The following is a 20102-nucleotide window of genomic DNA, read 5'->3' on the forward strand; positions in this document are numbered from 1 at the left end:
AGTGTCTAAATTGTGTACCAGGGCTGTAAGGCTGACCCAGAGAGAACCAGCCTCCAAGAGGCTCAGAAGACAGAGAGGATGTACAGAAAACTGTAGTTGCTCAACCAAGCAGGAAACTTGAGCGGGGCACAGCTTGCTCTGCCTTGGAAACTGAGAAAGTCTTCTCCAAGGATGTAAGTTTTGGACTGGAGCATGAAGGATAAAGAGGCACTGTTGAGGCAGACAAGAGGAGCAAAACCATTCCAGGCAGCGGAGAGAATTCAGGGGAGAAATACAATCACATTGTTCCTCCAGAGGTTTGCATCAAGGCTTCTTCCTGTAGTTAAGAGCCTAACTCTACTCTCCCCTCTTGGGATCTAGGAAGTTCTTCAAGAGCCACCTCCTTGTATTTTGGAAGAGGGGGCAGGGCTAGGTGAGATAACTATATTTTTCTGAACAAATCCTAGTTCAGGCATATCATCTCATCATCATATCATCTGTGAGTCCAAGTAAGGCAGGGAAAAGTTAGAGAAGAAAATGCCCTGAAACCATAGCACAGAGGCAGGACTAGGATTTGAACTTGGAGACTTCTCTGCCTCAAAGTCCAGGCTCCTTTACACGTCAAGGAGTCTGAACTGAGCCCCGAGAAACCAGGCAGGCTCTGTAAGTGAGCAGGCAGTAGAGCACACCCACCTCAGATTCAGGATGTTTCATAGATTCCAGACATTTGCGCGCCAAAGGAAACTAGGTGTGAGAGCCAAATTCAGTTTACAAATCTAATCCTATCGTGGGAACCTGTTTTCTTTTTTTTTTCCATTAACACTTTAGCTGATTATTGCCACTATATTTTTATTCCAGTGTCTTACACTTGGCAATCATCCACCTTCATAATCAGCTTGTGAGAGATCTGCTGGAAGTCACATCTGGCTTGATTTCTGATGAAATTATCAACATGAGAAATGATCTCTACCAGGTAAGCAGAAATATCAAGGAGACAATTGAAGAAAAACCCATGGTGTGTACGTGTGGTTGTGTGTGTATTAACAGTAGCATATAATGTTAACAGCAAAAATAAAACAACATGTCTCTGTAGGTAATATCAAAAAAGCCCATTACATAGGAATGTTCTTTTATGAATGAGGATCCTTTGATCTATGGGTATAATAGCAGTCACTCCACAATGAAATTCAGCATCCTGCCGAGAGACTGCAAACTTGAAGCTTCAGAAACTTGCCAAAGCAGACAGTCTACTGCAGGATAAATACATCACCCCTGTCGAGAAAAAATAGAATTGAAAAAACTTTTCAGTTAGAAAAGCCAGTGATTTACAAGAATTTTGAAGTGTGCTGAACATGTTGACAGCATCTAGATTAAATGGTTGTCAAATGAAGGGTGCTGAGTCAAGAATAAAGAAAACTAAAAAGGTTGCTTGAGAAGGAAAAAGTGTCCTTCAAAAAACAGAAAATTCAAAACACAAAATAATAATAATGTTCAAGGTGAAGAAAACAGGGAACACTAAAGAGATTTGCCCAAATCAGATTCACACAGAAATCGGGTAGACTTAAAAGCAGGCTGAGGAACTCTTGTTACAGAGGTCAAGTATCTCAGAGAGCAGAGCTGACTGGAGACTCAGTGAGGCTGCCTGGTGGGCACACGCAGATTTCAGGTGAGGAAAGGAGACTGAGGGTGTCAGAAGCAAAGCTGGGATGCTGGTGCAAGGAGCCGCAGACCCCGGCCAGCCCCCCAGGCCAAGGGGCCATGCTGGGAGGAGGTGAGTAGGGTCTGCTTCCTCCCTCTCCCCCTGGTATTCTCCCTTCCTGCTGCCTTTTACCGGCCCCACCAGCCTTCTCTACAGCCTCCTGGTCTTGTGCCCTTCTCAGTTTTTCTGTTTTCTCCTTCCCTTCAAGACTCGAAATGACTTCCCAGTCCTCCCTGGCCTCCACGGCATGCACGGATGCCTGACTCAAGCCTATCCCTCCCTCTAAAAATACAGACACCACCATGTACAGTTATTTATACAGTAAAGGTGCTTGTTCCAGTTCTCAGTTTTTAAAGCAGTGATGTGAGTCATTTTCTAAACGCAATAGCACTGAAATGTTTACATGTAGCTCCCAATAGATTTTTATCTGTGAATAGATAGATCAAGTTGATCTGTGTCTCCTGATACTGGAAAGTAACAGTTTCCCATTGGGTATTAAGCCATTAGGACATGTCTTTGGCCATCATGCTTAAGATCAAAGGGAAAATGAAGTTGGGGAATTCTTCACTGACTCATAACTAGGAATGAGGTCTAATTTTAGGTATGTATTTAAAGGATAGCTTCTTCACATTTTCATACCAGTTTGGGTGTTGCTGGTATTTGGAAAGTCACTTGCCCATAAAGCTTGAGTCTCTCAGGCTTCAGGACCGACTATTCCTTTCACCATCACAAGTGTGCAGATAAAACTGGAAATGGGACCTTGCACTTCTCAGTCCCCCTTTCAAAGAGTGCTTAAGTTTAGTGCCTGTATGTCAGATTCAAGGAATTGTTTTTCTGTTTATAAATAGGACCTGCAAAGGACACTGCACAACAGGCTTAGTAGTTGTGATTTATTATGTGCCAAACTCCGCACTGTATCATTCGGGTACACCTATCGAGACTCTCCACTGTGCTCGGACAAAACTCTGAAACCACTCCCTTTGACGCTTCCATGCCTTCTGATGTGGGGACTCTTGGGGGCATGCAGATCCACTTCTCACACCCCTTTACCATTGTTTTCATTGATGGGCAAGGATTTGGGACCCCCTGGCTGGCCTTTAAGGTGTCAAACACACACCCAATGGTGACTTTTATTTGGGAACTAGAAACCCACTAATATTTAAACTTCCATTTTTTCTGTTGTAAAGGTTCTGTTAGCTATTCTTGATGGGAAATTATACAGTTCCCTAAATAATTTGGATTATTTGGCAATTGTCTGAAACATGCTCCCAAAATACCTTTCACTAATCTTAGTACATTTCTGTGGCCATCTGTCGTGATCAAATCTCTCTTCCACCCACCCTCTAGAGAAAGCCACACTCAAAATAATATAAGTACATAGGGTTAAGCTTTTTCTGAAAATATTTCTGAAATCTATTCCTTTTAAACTATTTTCTCTTCTCCCATTCCTCTCCCTGCAACATAAACAACCACTCTAGTTTGATATCAATTTTATTTGCATATGTTCCTATAAAACATGAGTGGGGGGTTTGTGTATGTATTTTTTGTTTTTAATTATCATATGTATGTTTGCAGTTTTTAAAATAGTACATAAAGATATGCCTTAGAGAATCAAAGTTACCCTCCCTAGCAGCATACAAGTTCTCAGCCTCACTCCCAAATATAACGATTATAAGTATTTCCCTAGGTATTTGCTACCTTAACATATATACTTTAGACAGATATTTTAATATACATTTTCAAAATTTATTTTTAATTGGAGGATAATTGCTTTACAATGTTGTGTTGGTTTCTGATGTATAACAGCATGAGTCATCCGTAAGTATACGTGTGGCCCCTCCCTGCCAGCCTTCTACATCGTCACAGACCACGCGTTATCCTGCAGCTTTCCAGTAGCCCTCTGGTTTACATATGGTAGTATACACATTTCAGTGCCGCTCTGTTCGTCCCACCTCTCCTTCCCCTGCCATGTCCACAACTCTGTTCTCTGCTTGGGTCTCTATTCCTTCCCTCTCCTTTCCCTGCCATGTCCACAACTCTGTTCTCTGCTTGGGTCTCTATTCCTGCCCTGCAAGGAGGTTCATCAGTACCATCGTTCTGGATTGCACATGTATGCACTAATATACAATATTTGTTTTTCTCTTTCCGACTTCACTCTGTGCAACATGCTCTAGGTTCATCCATCTCACTAGAACTGACTCGCCTGTGTTCCTTTTTATGGCTGAGTAATAGTCCATTGTATATACGTACCACAGCTTCTTTATCCATTCATCTGTTGCTGGACATCTAGGCTGTTTCCGTGTCCTAGCTATTGTAAATAGTGCTGCAGTGAACATTGAAGTACATGTGTCTCCACAGTGGCTGTATCAGTTACATTCCCCCAACAGTGCAGGAACGTTCCCTTTTCTCCACACCCTCTCTAGCACTTATTGTTGGTAGATTTTTTGGTGATGGCCATTCTGACCAGTGTCAGGCAGTACCTCATTGTAGTTTTGATTTGCATTCTGAATAGTGATGTTGAGCATCTTTTCATGTGTTTGTTGCCCATGTGTCTGTCTTCTTTGGAGAAATGTCTGTTTAGGTCTTTGGCCCATTTTTTGATTGGGTTGTTTTTCTGGTATTGAGATGTATGAGCTGCTTATGTATCTTGAAGACTAATCCTTTGTTAGTTGTTTCATTTGCAGTTAGTTTCTCCCATTCTGAGGCTTGTCTTTTCATCTTATTTATAGTTTCCTTTGCTGTGCAAAAGCTTTTAAGTTTAATTAGGTCCCACTTGTTTATTTTTGTTTTTATTTCCAGTATTCTTGGAGGTGGGTCAAAGAGGATCTTGCTGTGATTTATGTCAAAGAGTGTTTGGCCTGTGTTTTCCTCTAAGAGTTTTATTGTTTCTGGCCTTATATTTGAGTTTAGTTTTGGGTATAGTGTTAGGAAAGTTTATTCTTACATGCAGTCCATGGTATATTATACATACTGCTTCTGCTTTGCATAAAACTTTAAATTTCTAATTTCAGATTCATAGGTGGTTGCAAAAAGTGTGCTAGGAGGTTGCATGTACCCTTTCCCTGGTTTCCCCAGTGATAACATCTTGTGTAACTCCAGTCCAGTATCAAAGCCAGGCAACTGATACAATCCACAGATCTAATTTGCGTTTTGCCAGTTGTACATGCACTCGCATGTGTCCGTACAGTTCTTCGTGCATGTATGTGTAAGTTGCATAGGTGGCTTTGTCCTACGTGTCACGATATCTCTGCCTTCACTGTTTGTGGAATTTATCCATGCACCTGTGTATACAACTAGTTCATTGTTTCTACCCCTGAAGAGGATCCTGTTGTGTACATCTTCGATCTGTTATGTACCTGTTTCCCAACAGTTGACCCTTAGCTAGCTTCTCACTTCCTACCGCCACAGACAGTACTTCAGTGCAGAGCCTCACTCACGTGCCTTGTGGATTTGTGTCCCTCAGGCAGGACTTGGGTTGCTGGGGTATTTGTTTACTTGGCTCTGCAAAATGTCTGCCTAAGTCCACATGCCAGCAAGCATGGTATTAAAAGTTCCTAGATTCCTACATTGTACAATTACTTAAGATATAATCCTGGGGTTTAGGATCTAAAGCCTAAAATATCATAGAAAACCTTCCATGGGACCATAGAGAGAAAAAAAAAACTTAATAAATTTTTTTTTCACTAATGGTAAGAGATTTTGTATGATATGAAAATTATATTAAAACTACAGATGTTAAATCTCTGAATGGTATAATGTAATTTCAGGTCTTTTTTCCAATTTCATTCTCTTTCCTTTCCTCATCTCCCCAAATGACATATCTGATTACTAAACACAGTTTATTTTTTTATTTTGAGAGGAAGGCTCATGGCTATAATGTCTAAAGTTCCAAGGATATGATTCATTTCAAGCCAGGCTATAGTTCTAAAGGATGAAAAAAAGGGGGGTGGGGTAGAAAAAAAAGAGCGTATAAATTTGGGGGGAAAATCCTGTTTTGTTTGTTGTATTAAATCATCACTGTAATGACACAGCACAGTATCTGTCACCCCACTCTCACCTGGCGTGCCCAGCAAGGATGTTGGTGGCCCACCTGCTGTCAGTGCTACAGCCAGTAACTGTTTACTGAGAAGGGAAGTCTAGGCAGATTGTCCTGAGAGAGACTGGATTTCACAGGCTGCTGTGAAATAGGCTGATCTGTATAAAAATATACTGCTGTTCTGGCAGTGACCTAAGTTCTTTGAAAGATACTTTCTTGAGTGTGTTTGTCTTACTCATCTCGAAAATGCAGTTTTCAAAACATCTCATCTGCATTCACTGAGGTGCCGTTTTGTGGCAGGATAATCAAATGGACTACTTATGCACCTGTTACATGTCAGCAGCCTGGCTTGTTTGTCCATCTGAGCCTCCTCTGTGAGGGGGCTCTCTTGTTCTATTATGCCTTTGAGAATCCTTTTATAAAGCTTGGTGGCAGAATCCTGTTGATTGGCCTCGTGGAGCTTGTACATGGAACAATATTTTTTAATTTACCAAATTTTTTTGCATGTCATTATAGAATGACAGTACCTTTGTCAATTGGTTTCTGCTGGGTAGTTTGTTTAAACTTTTTCAGTAAAACCATAAGTTGATTTGGTTCATTAACATCTGATTTCTAAGCTGAAGGTAAGACTCCTACTAGAAATTCAAGAAAACTAAATTTACTAATAGGAGTTAACTGTCAAAAATCAATTGACTGTAGCCAGAAACAAAGCTATTGAGAATTGTAAAAAATAAATAAAAATTTTTTAAAATAAAAAGAATTGTAAATGTAAAAAGTAGTTTTGATAACTGACTAAATGTCAGTCCAGTATATATATATCATTAGCATATGATATGGAATGGAGAGTAACTCATTTGCACAGGTGAGAACTTAATCTGGAAATGAAATATGGCCCCTTAGTATGATTCCACCTATTGTAGTCACAGCTAAGCCAGTGGATTACAAGTGTCTGTGCCACTGACCAGTGTCACCCCCTGCCTCTCCTCCACTCCCTAGACACCCCTGCACTTGGCAGTGATCACCAGACAGGAAGCTGTGGTGGAGGACTTGCTGAGGGCTGGCGCTGACCTGAGCCTCCTGGACCGCTTGGGTAACTCTGTTTTGCACCTCGCTGCCAAAGAAGGACATGATAAAATTCTCGGTATTTTACTCAAGCACAAAAAGGCAGCACAACTTATTGACCACCCCAACGGGGAAGGTAAGAGACAATCACGCATTGTGGTGTACCTCTGTCTGCTTTCTAAACAATAAGTAGCTACCAGATAAATGTGTGTATTTAATCTTCACCCCAAAGTGCTTTCCTTAACCACTTGGAATTCATCATCTCTTATGGAAATTTCCATTGCTGGCTGCAGCTAATTCCTTTAAAGATGATCTGGAATAGTCAGTAGGAGGGAAAAGCAGAGGCCTGAGCAAACACCATTCTTGATATGTAGAAAAAGTAGTAGCTGCTCAGTCATGTCTGACTATCTGCCATCCCATGGACTGTAGTCCGCCAGGCTACACATTCTCTAGGCAAGATACTGGAGTGGGTTATCATTCCTTTCTCCTGACCCAGGGATCAAACCTGGGTCTCCTGCATTGCAGGCAGATTCTTTACCATCTGAGCCAGCAGGGAAGCCCCCTTAATATGTAGAAAGCATCCTTTATTCAGAGAATGTTTATGTGCTCTCATTGTCTCTAGAACACAAAAGGAGTCTGGGGTTTACATGCAGGACAGCTGACTTACAGCGCCTGTAAAGACTGGAGACCCATGCTGACCCCCAACAGCCTTCCTTCCCCGTGACCATCCCTGTGCTTGGGCCGTAGGTCTGAATGCCATCCATGTAGCCATGATGAGCAACAGCTTGCCGTGTCTGCTGTTGCTGATGGCCGCGGGGGCTGACGTTAACGCCCAGGAGCGGAAGTCGGGGCGCACGGCGCTGCACCTGGCCGTGGAGCACGACAACGTCTCCTTGGCTGGCTGCCTGCTCCTGGAGGTGAGGGATGCACTTACCTGCCTTCTCATTCAATTCCCAAAGGGTATTTGGGAAAATCTTTTCAAAGAACAACTTCGCTAACAGCTCATCTCCCTATCGTTGGCTCTACCTGTGTAGTATCTACTGGAGGCTCCAGAATAGCCACTCAGGCCCTCCAGTATTCCCCTGCCTGGCATCTCTGAGGATCTCTGCACTGGCAGAGCCTGCCTAGAATACAACTGGGCTGGTAACATGACCTGGAGAGCCATGCAGACAGGGGAGGTGGGACAAAAGGGCGAGAGGACCTTGAACTAACCCTTTTCTGTGTGGGCGGATTTTAGGGTGATGCCCACGTGGACAGCACCACTTATGACGGGACTACACCCCTGCACATAGCGGCCGGCAGAGGGTCCACCAGGCTGGCAGCTCTTCTCAAAGCAGCAGGTAAGGCAGCGTGGCAGTCAGCCATAGGAAATGTCATCAGGAAGGCAAAGCCAGACTCACTAGAGCAGCCGGGCCACCTCCTGAACCTACAGGCGTGCTGCGGAAGGCACAAATAAATGAAAGTGTGCTGCATAGCCCGCTTAGCAGCCATGAAGGCTCTGTTTGTATTGGTAATCCTGGGTGCCATGCTGATGGTCATGTTAGGTTTTACTCACCTGTTTTGGATTTGGATTAAGTTGAGTCCCATGACAGGGGATCCTAAGGTTGAACTGAATTCCTTGTAGAATTCGGAGCAGTATCAGCCTTAAGGTCCCATCACAGGTCCTCAGAAGGAAGAGTTTATTGGCATAATAAAGCATTTGAAGACTTCCTTTTCTAAGAAAGGTCTCTGAGAAGCCAAAATGAGAGGAACAAACCCATGGGCCATGTGTCGAGTACTGTCATGTACCAAACCCTAAAAATTGCTAGCTTCTGTTGGGCTAGGAACTTCACACTGTCTCATTTAATCTTACTTGATCTGCAGTAACCCTTGAGACAAATCCCATTACTATTCCCATTTTATAGCCAAGGAAACAGACTGGTGAGACGTTTGCATCCCAGTTCCCTGGCTCCAGTAAGGGGCAGAGCTTGAGTCACATCTTGTCATCTTGAACTTCCAGACTCTTCTCTCTCTGTTTCTCTTCCCTGCTTTGCTCAAGGATGTAGAGTGTTATTCCAATTCAACCCTTTTATCCTGTGAAATATAGGAAAATTATTCCTGCTCATCCTTGAATCTCCACTGCCTCATACATTTAGAACCTCAAAAATGTTTAATGTAATTGGTATCTCAAGCCTGTCCTGGCATATTTGATTTACTTATAAGGTTATTATTTTTAGAAAATAAATGCCTCACAAATTCAAGAAAATAGCAGATTAAATACCTTCTTTAAAAAAAAAAAAAAAGACCAGAAAAATATAAGAACCTTTTCTTTGGCACCACATTTTTCTGACATCATATCCCAAATAAGCAGCAGCCTTCTCTTTTCTCCTTTGTCAAGTTGAACATTCCCATGAACAAGAGATGGTGATTGCAGTGTTTATGATTAGTTTGGGGAGTCACTGGTTATGATTATGAAATGCCTTCAGACTAGAAGCTATAACCTTTCAATAACTACACATCCTACCAGAAGGTTTTCTTGGTGTTTTGCATTTAAGGATCAGTGCCATAACCCGGGAATAAAACAGAACAGGTTGGCACTAGACAGAAAGCAGCTTTGCTCTTTTGAGCAAGCAGGTGAAGACGCTGAGAAATACGAGGTGCCAGGCATCAAGCTGAACACATGGGGCCTTAAGCCTAAGGGTGCGCCCTTGCTGTTGTTGAGTCACTCAGTCGTGTTCAACTCTCGTGACCCCATGGACTGTAGCCCACCAGGCTCCTCTGTCTGTGGGATTTCCCAGGCAAGAACACTGGAGTGGGCTGCCATTTCCTTCTCCAGGGGACCTTTCTGACCCAGGGATGGCACCTCATCTCCTGAGCCCACCAGGTAGCCCCTGTAAACCACCGCCCTCAGTCCTCAGGTTAAAGGTGCATCGCTCACAACTGTCCTATGGAGTCAAATGTGAGCGTCAGTCCAAATCTGTTTTTGAAAGTATCCTTGGCTATACAGAGGTGTCATTGGTCACCTTTACAGTCAAGATATATTAGAATTTAAAAGCAGGTTTCTGGATATTTCAGTGGAAATGTGTTTTATATATTTATAGAATCTGACCCCTGCAGGCAGTTAGGAGCCAAGAAGATGTGGGTTTTACCTAATGCTGTGTGACTTGGTTCTGCAGGAGCAGATCCCCTGGTGGAGAACTTCGAGCCTCTGTACGACCTGGATGACTCCTGGGATGAGGATGGAGAGGATGAAGGGGTCGTACCGGGAACCACTCCTCTGGACATGGCCAGCAGCTGGCAGGTGAGCCCTGCTCTGTCTGTGTGCTGGCTGCTGCTTAGGCGGCAAGTGGTCTTCCTCAGTCTTTGCTCCCCGAAGCCAGCACCTGGTATTTTTAAAAGACAGGCTGCTTGTCACGAGCTGTATTTATCTTGAAAAGCCTATCCGCTAAAGATCTAGGTCAGCAGAGTTCTCTGAACATAAAAGCATATGCCTAATCAGATCAGAGTTGATAGATGAGAGAAACTCAGAATTCACAAAGCGTGTTGCCCATTCTGAACTCACACCAGAACCCTTCCCATCTGAGTTTCTGAAGCCAGGATACATGCCATGGTTTGCATGAACTTCAGTAAGTAACTGCTGAACATGAGACGAAATGGGGATTCTTCTGAGGGTTTTCATCAGTGTAAACAGAACAGACTTAAAGCCTTCCTCAGAACTCTGCGGACCCAAGATCTGAAGGGGAAAGCGGTTACCAGGTCCCTGGGCCCAGGGAGGGAGCCACAGGAGGAGGTGGGCAGCACACATCTCCAGCCCAACTAACTGAACTCCTGAGGGGCAGGCGCTGCTCCCTGGCAAAAACCGCCTCCCCAGGGCCCATGTGGCATGAGCTGAGTAACCCTGCAGAGAGCCCACATGACACTCTACATTGAGCGCCTGGTCTTCCCAGAAGCCTCACCACAGAACACAAAGATAAGCCACTCCGTGACCCTGCGCGGTCCTCACCCCGGCCAGTCAGCAGCCAAGTGACTGCAGGGAATGCAGAAAAGCCTCCATAGCTATGGAAGTTTCTTTTTCCTTTATACGTTAACTTTTACCGGGGGTAGAGTTGATACACACTGTTATGTTAGTTTCAGCAAACTGAATATGTTACACACACGTCCACTCTTATAGATTGTTTTCCCATGTGGGTCGTTACAAAGTATCGAGTAGATTTCCCTGTGCTGTACAGTAGGTTCCTATTAGTTATCTGTTCTCTTTTCTTTTATCCTAAGACTTTTTTGGCCCCTCAGTTAAAAGGTGAATGGTGCCAAGAGGCTGTCCTCAAGCCTTGTGAGCATTTGTACACCTCAATCTGAGCAAGCTTAAAAAACTCATTCTCATGAGCCTTTTTACCAGGGAAGAGGGGCAGCCAGGCAGCATAGCTTCACAGCACGATGTGGGTTCAGTTCTTGCCCTAACTCTCAGGGAAACGTCATTTACCATCGACTCTGACCAGCACGTGGCTGCTTGGGTGGCCTGGACCACCTTTGTCCCTCAAAAGGGCTGTGGCCTGGCTCTCTGTGAGGCTGGGTGGGGTCTTCCTATGTGGCTCAGACAGCGCTTGTGGGGCACAGCCTCCTGGGCCCAGAGCCCCAGAGGGCAAACATGTCTGTAGGCCAGGGTACTGACTCCTCTTCCCACTCCGTCTATGGGGTTACGAGTGCCTCCTGAGGAAGATGGGCTGAGTTCCTTACCACAAAGCAGCTGATTTCCCTGTTGTCCCTGTAACATCCCCGTGTTTTTCTTCTCAACAGGTATTTGACATATTAAATGGGAAACCCTATGAGCCAGAGTTTACGTCTGATGATTTGCTGGCACAAGGTGAGCTGTGGGAGAACCAGGTGCCCTGAGCCAGTGTCACCTCCATCCTGACCCTGAAAGGGGCTGAGGGAAAGCCAGCGTTACCCAGACTGTGCTGTGAAAGGCAGGGGCTTCTCTCAGAAGCGGGGGGTCCTGCCACGGAGAAGGTCCAGCTGTGATCTACCACAGCGTGGGCTGTTCTTACTCACCTGGGTGGCTGCTGACTCTCCGGTGCAAGAGCGCAACTGCTCCCCCGGGGTGGGAGGGGGAGCTGTGTGGCAGTGACCGGTCCCTGTGGAGAGTCTCTGATCAGTTAGGATGGTCATGTTTCTTCTTTATCTCCTTTAGGAGACATGAAACAGCTGACTGAAGATGCAAAGCTGCAGCTCTACAAGTTGCTAGAAATTCCTGATCCAGACAAAAACTGGGCTACTCTGGCACAGAAATTAGGTCTGGGGATACTGAACAACGCCTTCCGGCTGAGTCCCGCTCCTTCCAAAACCCTCATGGACAACTACGAGGTAACGCCTCACCTTACGTTGTCATTGTATTCAGTCATGTCCAACTCTTTGCAGCCCCCTTGGCTATGTTTATCTGACTGTGTTAACGTTACCGGCCAGAGCACAGTCCGTTCCCCTCTCCCTTAACTCTGAGCAACAAAATCTTAGTCACTCCCCATGTCTTGGGAGGGTGACCCAGGCCAGGAGGAAACCCACCTTGGTTGTATTCAGATACTTTGAGGTGTGCTGCAGAAATGCTACTTGGAGGGTCAGGATGGTCATAGAATGCCGGTCTCCTGTCCACATTCGTGCCCTCCTCTACCCCAGCACAGGCCTTGGTCTCGTGTGAGCACATCCCGGAAGCAGCTCTCTGTGAGGTCACTCCTAGCAGAGCCATTACCTGGCGATGCTTTTAATTTCTAAAATAAATGCCGAAAAACCATGGGGTGAAGTTACGTTTGAAAATTCCATCATTGCTCATCTCTCAGTGGTCTTCAGAGCTTCAGGGAGACCGTGCAGGTTTCACTCTAGAGCTTTACTGCCTTGGCAGTCTCTCTGCTCACTATGAAGTGCTTCTCTGTGATTTCCTGAGTGGTCTCTGAGCTGAAACAGGAAACTTGATTCAAAGACGATGCTGAGGCTCCCCACCAGACCTTCCATGCCCCCTGGCCGTCTCAGTGGAGGAGGCAGCCTGGCAGGGGGACGGGGTGTGGTGTTGAGTTTACAGCCTGCCTGCTTACTTCCTGCACAGGCTGGAACACAGAAGCACACTCTTCCTTCATTTCTCAGGTCTCCGGGGGCACCATAAAGGAGCTGGTGGAGGCCCTGAGACAGATGGGCTACACTGAGGCCATTGACGTGATCCAGGCAGCCTTCTGCACCGCAGACACCAGCCCGGCCAAGACCACCTCCCAAGCCCACTCGCTGCCATTCGCCCCCGCCTCCACAAGGCCACAAATAGGTAATGAAAAACAGACACAAAGCAGTTGAGACATGCCTCCGGTCTCCGGGGGTATGGCCTGTCCTCCCCACCATCACTCCTGAACACACGGTCCCCGCGTCTGTGTCCCTCTCGGACCCCAGGTGCTTCATCCCCTGCTCCTGCTGCTACTGCTCAGGGAGGGGCTGTCACCAGCACAGTCACCTTGACACACGAGTTACTGAGGTCAGCAACAGATGACAAAAACAACACGATATGGGTGGTGAAGGCAAGCCCAGTTTCTCTCACTTCTTAAATTTATGAGAGGGATGAGCAGACCAATGTCTGTGGAACCAGGACTAAGCGCCCCAGACTATGGGCTGATGCCCCGACGTTTCCATCAGCTGCTCAGCCTCCTCCCTCCAGGGGTCCCCTCATTCCTGCTCCCTCAGCTGCCTCTCCTCGCCAACCTCCACAACACTGACCTGTCACCCCGCCTAAACACATACGCACAAGCGTCCTCCATCTCCCAAAACCTCCTTCTCAGCTTCTCCTTCCAAACTGCCAGCACTTCTTCCTGCTCCTCACTCACCCCGTGTCCTCGCCTCATTGCTCTGAGAACACAGAAACAGCTGGATCTCTCGTTTTGTGCCAGCAAACCCCCCAGCCCACCTCTCACCTGTCCAGACACTCCTCTGATTCTCGCCTCTCTCACGTGTCAGCCTTTTCTCCCTCCCGATGGATCCCCTGGCAAGCAGGTGTGGTTCCCATCTTTTCAAAATAAACAGAAAACAAACATTCCCTTGATCCCCCACCCCCTTTAGCTGCAGCCCAATTTCTCTGATTCAGCCAAGCTTCCTCGAAGTCTGTAGCTATTCTTTACGCCTCATGACGTCCTTCCTTGACCCTCTGGTCAGCTCCGCCTGCCCCTGCGCCAGGGCTCCTCTCACCACGAGGACCCGCGTCTGCTCAGATCTGCTCACCACCCTCCTCAGCTGCCCCCGGGGCACAGGTGACCACTGCCTCCTGCTTCAGGCCACCTCCCCTTGGACTTCTCCACGCCATGCCCACCCCCACCTTGTCTCAGCTTCCAGAGCCCCCTCCTCACGGCACGGGCTCGGACCCCCTCACGCCCAGACTCAGCACTGCCACAGTGCTCGTGGGCAAGGCAGTGCTCCAGGAGGTCACGCCGCCATGAACACCCCCTGGTCCCAGCACCTCCCAGCATTCCCTGCAGCCTCCTCCTCTCTGTGACCACCACCCTCGACCCCCACCCCCATTTCTTAGCTCCATTCCTGTGGCAGCTCCCAGTTGGTCTCCCAGTTTCCAGGCTGTCACTCTGTCACCACCTACAGTCCATTCTGTACACACAGGGAGCACAAGTCTCTTTAAAAATGGCGTTGCTCTGGTTGTGTGCACTCCTGTTCATGCATCCACTCAGCCAGTCTCTGCTGAGCGCATCCTGCCTGCCCAGCTTTGTTGCAGGTGGTGGCGGCAGGGGCTTTTCTATTCTCTCTTTCCTACGTGGCGTTCACCCGCCCCCTCCCAAGCCCTGCCCTGTGCTCCTTCCGCTGCCCCAGCTGGCTGCACTGCTCTAGGCCCAGGGCCTGTGAGCCTTCTCTTCCCCTTCCCTGCACAGGTCCTTACCTGGTGGCTCCTTCTTGCCATCCATCTCAACACCAGTGTATCCTTATCGGGGTGGCTATCCTAAGGGAGTGGGGACAGGTGTTACACACACTTTAGAAGAGAGCAGGGTACCCCCAGAAAACCACCCTCATCTCCTGTCTCATGACCTGATGCTCCTTCCACACTAAGAAGTAGGTAAATACTACTATTTTAAAAAGCATCAAGCCCTCATTTTATAGTTATTTTTAAAACACCTCACAGTTCCTAGCACATAACAGAAACCCATAAAGACTGATAGGTTGAATACATCCATCAGTAACCATGTCACTGCCATGAAGGTCTTACTGTAGCAGCGTTGGAATTTAACATACAAGAAAGAGCTCTCTGACTCGGGTATGGTAGACTTCTGTTTTCCTTGGTCACTCTCTGCCTACGGGAAATCATTCACACTCTTCAGCTCCCTAGAGACACTTCTCAAAGGAAAATCAGACCTAACTGCCCAGTAGAAACACATTGTCACTTTTTGGGGATTTTTTTTTTTTGCTACCAAAATGTTCTTGAGGCAGTGTATGGTGTCAGATAGCATGTGCAGCCCAGAGAGCTCATTTTTAGCTCCTACTTCTGTCACCAATTTATTTTGCTTACATTCAGCAATTTCCTCTGCTATACAATAGGTAGTAGGTGGAAAAATATGCCTAATTTCTAAGAAAAAAGTACACTTTGAGTCAAGAAAATTCAGAAAGGATTCTGACAAACACAAGGCTAGATTGTAAGAAAGAGAGGCGAAAACACTTGGCTGATTCTGATGTTTTCACAGCCTTTGTATTGCTCGGTGTTTTCTGCCCCACCCCACTGTGTGGGCTGCGGGGATGAGCGGAGGCCACCGACGCAGCCCACGAGCCTGCCTGACGCACAGGGAGCCCCGCTGGGGTGGAGGCGCCCTGCAGCCCGGCCTGGCCACGTCGGGTGCAGCCCCATGACCCGTGCTTTCTCTCCGCAGACGAGCTCCGGGACGACAGCATCTGTGACAGCGGTGTAGAGACCTCCTTCCGCAAACTCAGCTTCACTGAGTCTCTGACCAGCGGCACCTCCTTGCTAACTCTTAACAAAGTGCCCCACGACTACGGGCAGGAAGGACCTATAGAAGGCAAAATTTAGCCTGCTGGCAGCTTCCAATACCGAGGAAACCAAAGCTCGGAAACTCCACCGTGTCGCCCAGAGGAAGAAGGCACACTCAAGGGTGCTTCGAGGAACACAGGCCGGCCTGGATCACTCTGGGTGTAGTTCCAGGCCTTTTAAACGTGGATTTCTTCTTTGGTTCTGAAATGAATTTTAGCTGAGTTGAGAGAGAGTAACCACAGTCACGGCCTGTGGCTGGGCTGCTGCCCCGCTGGGAGTGCGGTAGCTTGTCGAGCTTTACCAGCTGCTTTCTGTTGTCACTGCTGCTGTCCCTCTGCTGCTTGCCCACTCTCATTACAAGTTGTCACACCCCCACCTGGCCTGCCTTCTGGCTGTCCACAGCACAGGTGTGCACTCACATCAAGGATTACGGAAAGGGATGTTTTAAAATGAGACTGACTTGGTATGATTTTAAAAGACTCACTGCGACTTCCCTGGGGGCCCAGTGGTTAGGACCCGGCACTTCCACTGCAGGGGGCACGGGTTCGATCCCTTCTTGGGGAACTATTGATAAGATCCTGCAAGCCAGGTGGCAAGAAAAAGGAAAAAAAAAAAAAAAAAAAGCTCACTGCTTTTTCTAATTGTGTTTATCTCTGTGATTTGAAAAAGGAACATGTACATGTCAATATTTAAACATGATTACAATCAATGCTGAAAATGGTATTTCCTCCCTTTTCTGCATTTTGCTATTGTAAATATGTTTTTTAGATCAAATACTTTTAAAGGAGAAAATGTTGGATTTATAAATGCTATTTTTTATTTTACTTTTATAATAAAAGGAAAAGCAAATTAATGACCTCATCTTGTTTGATCTCTATAAATACTTTTCTAAGATTATTCTTTATAATCACAGGATCACTCCACAGCCTGGTTCTCAGATTCACAGCTCGCTCTAGAATCAAGTTTTTGATCCAGAAATGAATAACAACAAAAATTATCAAAAGTGTTTCAACTGGAGATGAAAGCTTTCGGTTTGTCAAATCCTTGCTAGGCTAGTTTTATGTAGGCCATATCACCTCATCTTCCTCCACGTCAAGCACCATTCTTCAGGCCTCTGTGTGTTCCCCATGCCTCTTGTGATGAAGTACTGAGACATTAGCACAACAGAGGTTCTGCGACAGGAAGCCTTCCAGCACGAATTTACCTTATATCTTCTGGATCTCAGATCTACTGGACAACCAGCTGCAGCTTCTCTAGCCCTTGCTGTCTCACCGTGCACTTTTATGCCATGGAAATGCTTCTTTTCTTCAACTTCGTGAACCAACCTCTGCTGGCTTCAGACTTCTTTTCTGCAGCTTGCCTCACCTCTCTCATCTTTATAGAATTGAAGAGAGTTAGGGCCTCGCTCTGGAACAGACTCTGGCTTAAGGAAATATTGTGGCTGGTTTGTTCGTCTATCCAGACCACTACAACTTTCTCCACATCCTTAATAACGTTCTTTTCACTCTTATCATTTGGGTGTTCGCTGGAGCAGCATTTTTCATTTCCTTCAAGACCCTTCCCTTTGCATTCACAATTTGGCTAGCTGGTGCAAAAGGCCTAGCTTTCAGTCTACCTTGGCTTTTGATGTGCCTTCCTAAGTTTGATCATTTCTACCTTTTGACTTGGAGGGAACAGGCGTAACTTTTCACTTAAATACCTACAGGCCACTAAAGGGTTCTTAATTGGCCTGATTTCAATATTGTTGTGTCCCAGGGAATAGAGAAGCCCTAGAAGAGGGAGAGCGATGGGGAACGGCTGTTCAGCGGAGCAGTCAGCGCACACACACCATTTATCAAAGTTTACCAACTTGTATGGATCGCATGCAAAGCAGGAGACCCAGGTTCGATCCCTGGGTAGGGAAGATCCCCTGGAGAAGGGAATGGCAACCCACTCCAGTATTCTTCCCATTGGCTATAGTGCATGGGATCGGAGTCAGACACGACTGAGCGACTAACCAGCAGCACTACCACCGACTTGTAAGGATGTGGTTTGTGACACTTCAAGACAATTACAATAGTAACATCAAAGATCACTGATTACCATACCAAATATTATTATAATGGAAAAGTTCACAATATTTCAAGAATTACCAAATTGTGACAGAGACATGAAGTGAACAAATACTGTTGTAAAAATGGCTCTTGATAGACTTGCTCAACACAGGGCTGCCACAAACCTTCAGTTTGTAAAAATAGAAAAGAAATGCAATATAAGCAAAGCACAATAAAGAAAAGTATAATCAAATGAGGTATGCCTATATCCCACTTTTTGAAAGTTATTTTTCTAAAATAAAAATAGCTCTGAGTCTCCTTAACTCTCCAACACCAAGCATATGCCTCCATTCCTCCCCCAGTTCCATGCCCCTGTGACAAATAGTTCTTTTCCAGGTGGCCATGACAAGATCACAAGTTTTGCCGTATCATGCTGACACTCCTGAGAGGCGAGGCCTATGTTCTGAGGCCAACGTTGTTTCCCTGCATGTCTAGCCAGGCCTGTGACAAGAGCAGAAGTGATGGTAAGTGACTCCTGAGATTAGGTGAGAAAATGCAATACAACTTCTGCCCAGTCCCTCGGGTCTGGTCTTGTCCTGTTGGAAGCCAGTTAGCATACATGCTCTGAGGGAGCCAAGTGGCCATGCGGAGGAACCGCCAACAGAAAGGGCAGACGTGGAGGAGTGAAGCTTTGAGAGCATCCCAGCCATCAATCAACCCTGAATATTCACTGGAAGGGCTGAAGCTGAAGTTCCAATACTTGGGCCACCTAATGCGAAGAGCTGACAACTCATTGGAAAAGACCCTGACGCTGGGAAAGATTGAGGGCAGGAGGAGAAGAGGGTGACAGAGGATGAGACGGTTGGATGGCATCACCGACTCAATGGACATGAGTTTGAGTAAACTCCGAGAGTTGGTGATGGACAGGGAGGCCTGGCATGCTGCAGTCCATGGGGTCACAAAGAGTCAAACTTTGTTGACTCAAGGACTGAGCAGCAGCAGCCAGAGTCACACCTATGGAGCCTTCACGCTGCCTCAGGCGATGCTGCTCTGGAAGAGTCCAGCCTCAGTGGCAGATTTACGAGTAAATGAAGCAACAAGCTGATGTTTCAAGCCTTAGGTGTGAGGTGCTCGTTACTGTCCCAACAATTCCCATACCAGGAGGTCACGTTAAAGAGAAGCTGACTCCAGGAGGAACCACGAAGAAACACATGCTGGAAGTGAAAACAGCACTTCCCTTCTTTAACAAGAAGCCCTATTTCTCTTCGGTTCCCTTCTCTCCTCCCAAATCACAGTGGTATCCTGAGTGTGCGTGCTCGGACAAAAGGCCGCCAGTGCCGCCTGTGCCTCTGAGGAAGGAGCGTCTTCCATTCTGGCCCGGCAGATGGGGGGAGACAGCAGAAGGAATGCAGCAGACAGGTGGGGACTACAATGGGCCTGAAATAAAGCTTCCCAAAGCCCGTCTCTCAGCAGGAAGCCATTCAAAAATAGCTTCCTTAGAGGCTGCGTCATCTTCTCAGCCTTCTGCACTCTGCAAGTACAACCCAGATTTTTTCAGGATCTGCAGTCTTTGTCTTTTGGCAGCAGGAAGCCAGGCTGCTGCCCGTTCACCCGCCCGAGTCCCCTGTGGTAGTTGGATGTGGTGAAGCTATTCTTGGCACCACCATGGAGCACAGCCCCCACAAACCCACCCTCTGCATCTTAGCCGGAATAAAGAGGCAAAGGAGACAGGCAGATTTGAGCATCTGTGACGCGTCAACCCCTTTGCTGTAATGAATTCTAGTCATAATTCTCAAGACATCCCTATGGGTTCATATTTAACCCCAATTTTACAATGAAGAAACGGATAATCTGAATAGTAACTACTCACCCCAAATTCAAATCCAGGTATATCTGATTCCACAGGTTATTCTTTAGCCATGTCTGAGTCCGAAGTCCTTTGAAGTTCTATATTTAAAAAAGAAAGGAAAAAATACTTACAAATATGTATAAAAACAATGGAATCATGTCATACCCAAGCCAACATGCAAAATGAACCCAGAGTACCCCTAAAAAGAGATGTTGATTAAATGTTCACATGATTTGATTCTCCCCATAATAATAGACTAAACTGCTTAAATATGAATTATTCATTGATGGGAGGTCCCTGGGTTGCATATCTTTCCCCTCATTTTGTGAGTTTTTGGGGAACTTTCTTTCTAAACTGTGCTTCCCCAGGTAATGGATTTAGGGAGGCATGGAGTCAAAAGAAGATGTAATTAAAATTCTTTCATTTTCTCAAGGCTAGACAATATCTTGAAGATCACCTAA

General features: G+C 46.3%; 1 protein-coding gene and 1 long non-coding RNA gene across 5 annotated transcripts in view; one reads left to right on the top strand and one right to left on the bottom strand.

Annotated features, from left to right (window-relative positions):
• The window catches only part of NFKB1 (nuclear factor kappa B subunit 1), a 122785-nt gene extending 106173 nt beyond the window's left edge, over positions 1–16612 (top strand). For all 4 annotated transcript variants that reach the window (XM_086406769.1, XM_086406770.1, XM_086406767.1 and 1 more), the window contains 9 exons: positions 838–952; positions 6711–6912; positions 7524–7693; positions 8014–8116; positions 9932–10056; positions 11550–11616; positions 11944–12116; positions 12885–13056; positions 15641–16612. In XM_086406769.1, coding sequence (XP_086262895.1) covers positions 838–952; positions 6711–6912; positions 7524–7693; positions 8014–8116; positions 9932–10056; positions 11550–11616; positions 11944–12116; positions 12885–13056; positions 15641–15798 — 1285 coding nt within the window. In that variant the 3' untranslated portion in view covers positions 15799–16612. The remainder of the gene's footprint in view (positions 1–837; positions 953–6710; positions 6913–7523; positions 7694–8013; positions 8117–9931; positions 10057–11549; positions 11617–11943; positions 12117–12884; positions 13057–15640) is intronic.
• LOC147371045 (uncharacterized) lies at positions 5517–19796 on the bottom strand. The gene is made up of 7 exons (XR_015165756.1): positions 19663–19796; positions 14662–14721; positions 13694–13785; positions 12312–12514; positions 11805–11887; positions 9905–10138; positions 5517–8849 (listed from the first exon to the last, which is right to left on the bottom strand). It is a non-coding gene; the product is annotated as an uncharacterized LOC147371045 (long non-coding RNA).
• Between the last annotated feature and the right edge of the window lie 306 nt (positions 19797–20102).

Source organism: Bos grunniens, chromosome 6 (assembly GCF_055505025.1).
Source record: "Bos grunniens cultivar Pamir isolate PY7600 chromosome 6, Bosgru_T2T1.0, whole genome shotgun sequence".
NCBI classification, from domain to species: domain Eukaryota; kingdom Metazoa; phylum Chordata; class Mammalia; order Artiodactyla; family Bovidae; genus Bos; species Bos grunniens.